The sequence below is a fragment of the Myotis brandtii genome, unplaced genomic scaffold (assembly GCF_000412655.1).
Source record: "Myotis brandtii unplaced genomic scaffold, ASM41265v1 scaffold62, whole genome shotgun sequence".
NCBI classification, from domain to species: domain Eukaryota; kingdom Metazoa; phylum Chordata; class Mammalia; order Chiroptera; family Vespertilionidae; genus Myotis; species Myotis brandtii.
The window spans coordinates 867,770-876,026 of record NW_005370366.1 but is presented as its reverse complement, the minus strand read 5'-3'; the positions used below and the strand labels follow the sequence as shown (position 1 = coordinate 876,026).

Sequence of the window (8,257 nt, the reverse complement as noted above, 5' to 3'; positions counted from 1 at the left end):
CCAGATTGGAGAGGGTGCAGGCTGGGCTGAGGGACACCCCCTCCCCCCAGTGTACGAATTTCGTGCACCGGGCCTCTAGTTGTATATAAGTAATTAAGTTGATCTTGAAAATTTTCTCTCCTTCCCACCTCTCCACCCTTATATGTGACTTCCTCTGTGTTTATACATACCAAGGACAGTGATGATCCATCTTAAGAATACATCTAAAAAACAAATAAACATAATTCTCATTGTTGATAATTTTTTCCCTTACATTTTTCTCTTTACAAATACATCTTAGAAAAACCAACCAAGTAAGCATTAGATTAGAGAAATTTTCTGATATTTTCACCAATACTTTCATAGGTAAAAGGTAATAGTTTTCTGCCTTGGACCACATTAAGAGACAGGCATTTTAACACACAGATATGATGCACTTGGTACATTAGCTAGTCCAGCTCACAGATCAGCTAAGGGAAATGAAATGAAATACAGACAATCCCTATTTTAAATCTGTGCAAGTCATAAGAAGAAAACTTTAGAAGCAACTATGTTAAAATATTAATACTGATGGGCTTATATGTGGTTATTTTTTCCACATCCTATATAATAAAAGCCTAATATGCAAATCGACCGAACGGTGGAACAACCAGATGCTATGATGCGCACTGACCACCAGGGGGCAGACGCTCAACGCAGGAGCTGCCCCCAGCCTGCAGGACCAATGGTGGTGGCGGGGGGCAGGGCTGGCAAGCGGGCAGCACCAGGCCAGCCAAGGCGGGTGCCAGCGGGGGCTCCCCCAATCGCCCCACCGGTCACCCCACAGATTGGTCCTGATTGCCAGCCAGGCCTAGGGACCCTACCCGTGCATGAATTTCATGCACCAGGCCTCTAGTATTTTATAAAATTCTATCCATGGATAAGCATTACTATATTTTTATAATTTAAAAAAAAATCCCAAAATTTGCCTCCCTGCCAGTATATGTAATCTATCTATATATGAAAGCCAAAGCGACCATTCGATCGGTAGCTATGACGCACACTGACCACCAGAGGGCAGATGCTCAGACTGGTAGGTTAGCTTGCTGCTGAGGTCCAGCCAATTGGGACTGGGCAAAATGGGCCGGACATGCCCTGGAGCCCTCCCGCGGCCCTCCCCGGCCCCGATCATGCACCAGGCCTTTTGTATATTTATAAAGTCAGACCACAGATCATCTCCATTAACATAATAAATGATAAAGTTAAACCCAGAAGGTTAAATAACTTGTCTAACTCAAGTTCAAGAATTAACTGGGATTCCCAAACTAGGGATCTTTCCTTCCAACACATTATCTTCTAACAAGTGCACAGGAATAAAATCTTTTAAGTTTTTTCTGGGAACAATGTTACAGATGAAAATTAAAGAAATATTTTTTTGTGTGTGGCTTGTTAGGTTTTAATATCAACATTTATAATAAAAAACAAAAAAATTAACATTTCAATCCAGGAAATAGTTATTCTTAAGGGGGTAATTGCTTACTTGTTCATCAATATTATATTAAGCATAAACATAAAAAATATATTTAAAGAAAACTCCATCAGCCCTGGCTGGGTGGCTCAGTTGGTGGAAACATCGTCCCATACACCAAAAGTTTATGGGTTCGATTCCTGGTCAGGACACATACCTAGGTTGTGGGTTTGATCCCCAGTTGGGGATCGTACGGGAGGCAACCAATCAATGTCTGTCTGTCTGTCTGTCTCTCTCTCTCTCTCTCTCTCTCTCTCTCTCTCTTTCTTCCTCTCTCTAATAACATATATCCTCAGGTGAGGATTAAAAAAAAAGAAAATTCCATCAACCAGTATAGGAACTATTATTAAAGATTACGTCAAAGTATATTCTAGCTTATGGAAATATTAATGTTAGCCCACATATATAGCAAATAATGGGAGAGGATGAAGTGTTTTTGCTAAGTATAAAGCATATAAAATGTTCCTTCCCCTTCTGTTCTCCTGTCACCAATTTCCAATGCTGGGGTTAAAGGAAAGCAAATGAGGGTAACACTTACATGTCACATGCTGAGCAGTGATGCGCCCGGTCAGGTTTAATCAACTGACATCTTTCACAATATCTGATGGCTACATTTAAGAATTAAAAGGTGTTGAAGGATATACAAGTTTAGTTAATTTGACTATAAAATTTGCTTTCATTTCTTGTATAAATAACTCTGGGGAAATGGACAACTAATAACTCTGTCATCAGTTTTGATACTAGTACGCCCAATGACTAGCTCAGGGGTGGGCAAACTTTTTGACTCGAGGGCCACAATGGGTTCTTAAACTGGGCCGGAGGGCCGGAACAAAAGCATGGATGGAGTGTTTGTGTGAACTAATATAAATTCAAAGTAAACATCATTACATAAAAGGGTACGGTCTTTTTTTTTTTTAGTTTTATTCATTTCAAACGGGCCGGATCCGGCCCGCGGGCCGTAGTTTGCCCACGGCTGGACTAGCTGATGACCTTGGGCCAGTAACTTACATTCTAAGAGCCTCCGTTTCCTCTTCTGTAAATGTAAATAATATCAATTATAATGAACTAGTTTGCAGATTAAAATGAAACCTTTGAACATAGCAGATTCTCAATAAAGCAGTTATCACTATAATAAAAATATTATTTTTAATAAAATATAAAGTAAAATTCTATGATGAGAAAAATTAGTGAAGGAGAGAAAACCAGGGAGATAAAAAGTGCACATAGCCCTAACCGGTTTGGCTCAGTGTATAGAGCGTCGGCCTGCGAACTGAAAGGTCCCAGGTTCGATTCCGGTCAAGGGAATGTACCTTGGTTGTGGGCACATCCCCAGTAGGAGGTGTGCAGGAGGCAGCTTATCGATGCTTCTCTCTCATCGATGTTTCTAACTCTCTATCCCTCTCCCTTCCTCTCTGTAAAAAAATCAATAAAATATATTTTTTAAAAAAGTGCACACAAATAAATACATAAATGAATAAATAAATAAAGTACAAATAGCCATGAAAGAGAACACCCAGAAATAGAGTCACTCCACAGACATCTCTTGATGCCTGTTTATTGAGACACTGTGTTAGAGACCATGGGAGAACTCTTGGCTGCCAGAGGCTTAAAGTCAGTAAAGTGAGAAGGACATCGATAACTAAAAGGCTTTGACTTATAGTCTACAAGGTAAAAATTTGAGATGTTCTGAGAAGACTCACTAAATCACTTCTTGTTAAAGTGAAAAAAGTTGCAGAGAGGTGGACAGTGAATTAAAACTTTAAACTGGATTTAAAGGGAGAAAAATAATCATTCCAGGAAGACACAACAACCAAAAGAAAAAAGAAAAAAAAAAGGTGGGGAAGGACAACTCCACCTCTGTGTTAGCAGAGTTAACACAAGAAAACAGTGTGGAACAAAGCTAGAGATAACGGCTGGTTGGATCGAGATTGGAGGGGAGAAGGTTTAGAAAGACACATTTTGTTTCCTGAATAGATAATAATATATCCACACAGCTCGAAAAAGCACACACAAAAGAATTCAGTGAGAAGACCCCACTCTGATGCCCAGCACCCTAACTCCCCTCTGTGAAGGCAGCTCCATACTTTCAATGATCTCTGGTCTATGAAAGGTCGACTTTCTGTAACATGTTTCTGTAACTTTGTTCTTTAAAGATCTATAGGTATTGCTTCTATAGCAAGAAAAAGAAAAAGCCCCAGCGTTTGTGATTCTAAGCAGTAGAAATGCAGTATAAAATAGTTCCCCAGAGCAAGACCTGCCAGCAGTCAGAAGATAAGGCACATATCCCAGGCCTGGCCACTTGGGACGCTGGGTATTTCTCACTGTGCCTCACATCTCTAAAATGAGGACAAGTGCAGCACCCATCTCAGAATTGTTCTGAGGATTAAACAATCACCAATAAAGTGCTTGGCCTGATCCTGATGTAGTATTCAATAGATGAAGCTATTATTCAGATTAGAGGGCAGCCATTTTATGTAATGAAAAGGAGTAAAGCTTTTTTAAGAGTAAAGATTTTAACCCTGGCTGGTGTGGCTCAGGTGGCTGAGCGTTGTGCAGTGCACCGAAAGGCTGCCAGTTCAATTGCTGGTCAGGGCACATGCACGGGCTGTGGGCTTAATCCTCTGCAGGGACGATGATCCATTCTCAAACCGATGTTTCTCTCTCCCTCTCCCTTCCTCTCTAAAAACCAATAAAAATATTTTTTTTAAAAAAGAGTCAAGCCTTAACTGGTTTGGCTCAGTGGATAGAGCATCGGCCTGCGGACTCAAGGGTCCCAGGTTCGATTCCGGTCAAGGGCATGTACCTTGGTTGCAGGCACATCCCCAGTAGGGGGTGTGCAGGAGGCAGCTGATAGATGTTTCTCTCTCATCGATGTTTCTAACTATCTATCCCTCTCCCTTCCTCTCTGTAAAAACATCAATAAAATGTATTTTTTTTAAAAAGAGTCAAGATTTTACATCATGGCTCTTAACTCTTTGGAGCACATGTACTGCTCAGATGACCTTGTTATGAATAGGCTATTTGAAATTTTGTGTAAAACCTCAGGGCTTCCTAAATTCTTTGAAATCTTGGACTTTGGGTTAAACACATCTAATCTGCAGAGAAGTATTGTTAACTACTAAGAATTATTATTAACCAGACCTTTCTTAATTAAATATAAGAAAGGATTGCCCTGGCTGATGTGGCTCAGTTGGTTGGGCAATGTCCATGCACCATAAGGATGTACCATAAGGTTCTATCCCTGGTAAGCGCACATGCTGGGGTTTAGGGCTTGATCCCTGGTAGGGGACGTACGGGAGTCAGCTGATCGATGTTTCTCTCTCTCTCCCTTTTCCTTTCTGTCTCTCTCTAAAAACCAATAAAAATATTTTTTAACAAAGGATTATTTTAAATTAGCTATCATATATTGAAAATTCATTATGTACAAAGATCTATACTAAGTGCATATCTCATCTATGTTTCTCATTTAATACTTCCACTAACCCAGAGATGTAGATATTATCCTCATTTTAAAATGAGGAAACTAGGGCTTAGAAAGTTTAACTAACTCTCATTGTACTACTAGTAATAGGAAAGTTGGGGTTTGATCTGAAATCCATGTTTTCATTCCATATGGTAATATACTAAATTATGTAAGAAGGACAGCATTAAATGCATAAAAAAAAAACCGAAAAACTTGGTCAAATATCCCCTCCAAAAATCTTGTGCAAACTTTAAAGTTTCTGAACTCACAATGTGTATATAACTATACACAGGAAAAATCTTTTCTTTCCCATTGGGTGGAGAAGCATTGGTGGGTCCTGAAGCCAGAGCACTTTGATTTAAACCCATTTTTTTTACATATATCTGTGTGACCTTGAAAAAGATGCTTAAGCCCATTGTGTCTCAGTTTCCTAATCTGTAGACAACAGTATCACCCTCACAGGATTATTGTGAAGTTTAAATGAGTTTATAGGTACAAAGCACTTAGAACAGAGTAATTGTTAGCTATTACTATTATCTAGTATTTAATGAATTCATGAGTTACATGATACATAATTTAAAACAGACTACTATATTTAAATAATCAGTTTGGCCACTCATAGTTTCACCCCTATCATAAGGTTCTGTCCCTGAGAAAAGGAAGCTGCTACTGCAGTCACATATCTCTCAATGGAGGCAGTGGGACAGTGGAAATACCAACAGCTTTGGCACCACACAAACCTGAGTTCAAATTCTGGCTCTGAATATTAGCTTCTACTTCTCTCCTCTCTAATTTAGCATGTTCTTGATTTTTTATAATTACTCAGAGATGACACATAATATTCAAACTCAAACCAGAATTTCCAAATGATAGTTTACTAAGAATCATAACTGAAACTTTTAGCCATAAAGGTGAAGTTGGGAAAAAAAGAATATGTAGAGAAAAAGAGACTCATATTAAAGGGAACCTCTTAAAAAATCTGTATCAGTATATGTACATATCTATATCTAAAATATCACAGAAGACAGAACATTAGAAAAATCTTATTCTTGCCTATGTTATTTTAGGAATTGCAATATCCATTTAATAGTCAAATCATGCAAATAAATCTTGGCAGGTATGACCATATTTTTAAAAATGCTTTGAGCAGAAAAGCTTAAAATTTGTTTTTCTTACTCCTTGAGCCTGATGTGGTGTAGATAGGTAAGTCCTTCGCTGTTCTTCTCAAAATTTCTTGTTGTCGTTCTTGGCTGAATTCTTTTTCATAATGTTCCCTTTCAGAATTGGACAAGTAGAACTATAAAAGTAGAAATAACTATTAATACATTGAATCCCAAAATTATTAACTATCGGGCTCAGAAAAAACAAAGTTTTATCCAGAACAGAAAAAAAAACACACACACGAAAAAATTTTCTTCTATGAAGGCAAAATTTGTCTTCAAATTTCTTTAAGAAGCTAAATCAATTATATTTTAACTATACTACATACTTTCTTTCCTTGTCCCTTTGGTTTTTTTTTTAATCTTTATTGTTGAAAGTATTACATATGTCCCCTTTTTTCTCCTACTGACCCCTTATAGCCCGCCCCCGCCCCTTGCCTCCACCACCCTATTGTCTGTGTCCATGGGTTATGCATATATGCATACAAGTTCTTTGGTTGATCTCTTCCCACCCCGGATCTATTTTGTTCAACAGTTTATTTTGTTCATTAGATTCCACATGAGTGAGATCATGTGATACTTGTCTTTGTCTGACTGGCTTATTTCCCTTAGCATAATACTCTCCAGGTCCCTCCATGATATCTCAAAGGGTAAGAGCTGCATAGTATTCCATGATAAAACTACATACTTTTGATAGATTAAAAAATATTTGCTCTACTTAATGATGGCAAAGAAGATCCAACTAAATATTTTTGCATCTTTGTTTCTTTACAGAGAAAATTTAATTCCTCCAGCAAAAAGGTAATGAAATAGGTAGCAGTAAAAATTTTGGTGTTTAAAAGTTAGTATCAAGAGATTTTTAATTTTTGGAAAAATGTCTGAACTACGCATAGTCTCTTTTTCTCAAGCAAGGACTCCTTTAGGTAGTGGTTTCTAGTTTTCATTTCCTAAATATTTATTCCCATGGTGTATTCTGCCTGTAGTTCATCTCTTAAATAGCATTTTCCCTAAAAAGGACGTCAGTTGCTCTTCTGATATCATCCCAGAAGACTTATTTCACTTCGCATGATTTTAAGGAACCCCAGTTTTATGCTTCTATTCCATGTAACCAGGAACTTTACATTTCTATCAGTCTTTATTTCACAGAAGTCTTTTAAAACTCAAAATGACTTGAGACTTGCTCTTAATCATGTTTTATATTTTAACAATACTCTTACTCAATTTTTACTTAGGTACACGGTTTTGCTCGAAAGGCCTAAGGAATCATGACTGGAATTTTAACCTTGTATATTTACACTAGAGGCCCGGTGCACGAATTCATGCACGGGTGGGGTCCCTAGGCCTGCCGGTGATCAGGGCCAATCGGAGCCATCTCACCCAGTCCCGATTGGGGCCTGCTGGCCAGGGGGAAAAACCTCGGGAGGTTGGCTGTGGGAACGCACTGACCACCAGGGGGGAGCTCCTGCATTGAGCAACTGCCCCATGGTGGTGTTCATCATAGCGACTGGTTGACCAGTCATTCAGACGTAATGGTCACTTAGGCTTTTATTTTATTTTTTTTTTGGATATTTTATTTTGTTTTTTTTAATTGTTTTATTGCTTAAAGTATTACAACGAGTATTATATATGTCTCCTTTTTTTCCCTCCCCTTGACCCTCCCGTAGCCTCCCATGCCCCCCAGTGTCTTGTGTCCATTGGTTATGCTCGTATGCATGCATACAAGTCCTTCGGTTGATCTCTTACCCCACCCCTCTGACCCCCCAACCCTCCCCAGCCTTCCCGCTGTAGTTTGACAGTCTGTTTGATGTTGCTCTGCCTCTGTATCTACTTTTGCTCATCAGTTTATAATGGTCTTAATTATCCATAAATGAGTGAAATCATGTGGTATTTTTCTTTCATTGACTGGCTTATTTCACTTAGCATAATGCTCTCCAGTTCCATCCATGCTGTTGCAAATGGAAAGAATTCCTTCTTTTTTAGAGCAGCATAGTATTCCATTGTGTGGATGTACCACAGTTTCCTAATCCATTCATCTGCTGATGGGCACTTAGGCTGTTTCCAAATCTTAGCTATGGTGAATAGTGCTGCTATGAACATAGGGGTGCATATATCCTTTCTAATTGGTGTTTCTGGTTTCTTGGGATATAT

The 8,257-nt window shown here is 38.7% G+C and overlaps 1 protein-coding gene across 8 annotated transcripts in view; it reads right to left on the bottom strand.

Annotated features, from left to right (window-relative positions):
* The window catches only part of ZDHHC20 (zinc finger, DHHC-type containing 20), an 84,986-nt gene that overhangs the window by 46,725 nt on the left and 30,004 nt on the right, over window positions 1-8,257 (bottom strand). For all 8 annotated transcript variants that reach the window (XM_014528137.1, XM_014528138.1, XM_014528140.1 and 5 more), the window contains 3 exons: window positions 6,126-6,246; window positions 2,025-2,094; window positions 171-203 (listed from right to left, as the gene is read on the bottom strand). In XM_014528137.1, coding sequence (XP_014383623.1) covers window positions 171-203; window positions 2,025-2,094; window positions 6,126-6,246 — 224 coding nt within the window. The remainder of the gene's footprint in view (window positions 1-170; window positions 204-2,024; window positions 2,095-6,125; window positions 6,247-8,257) is intronic.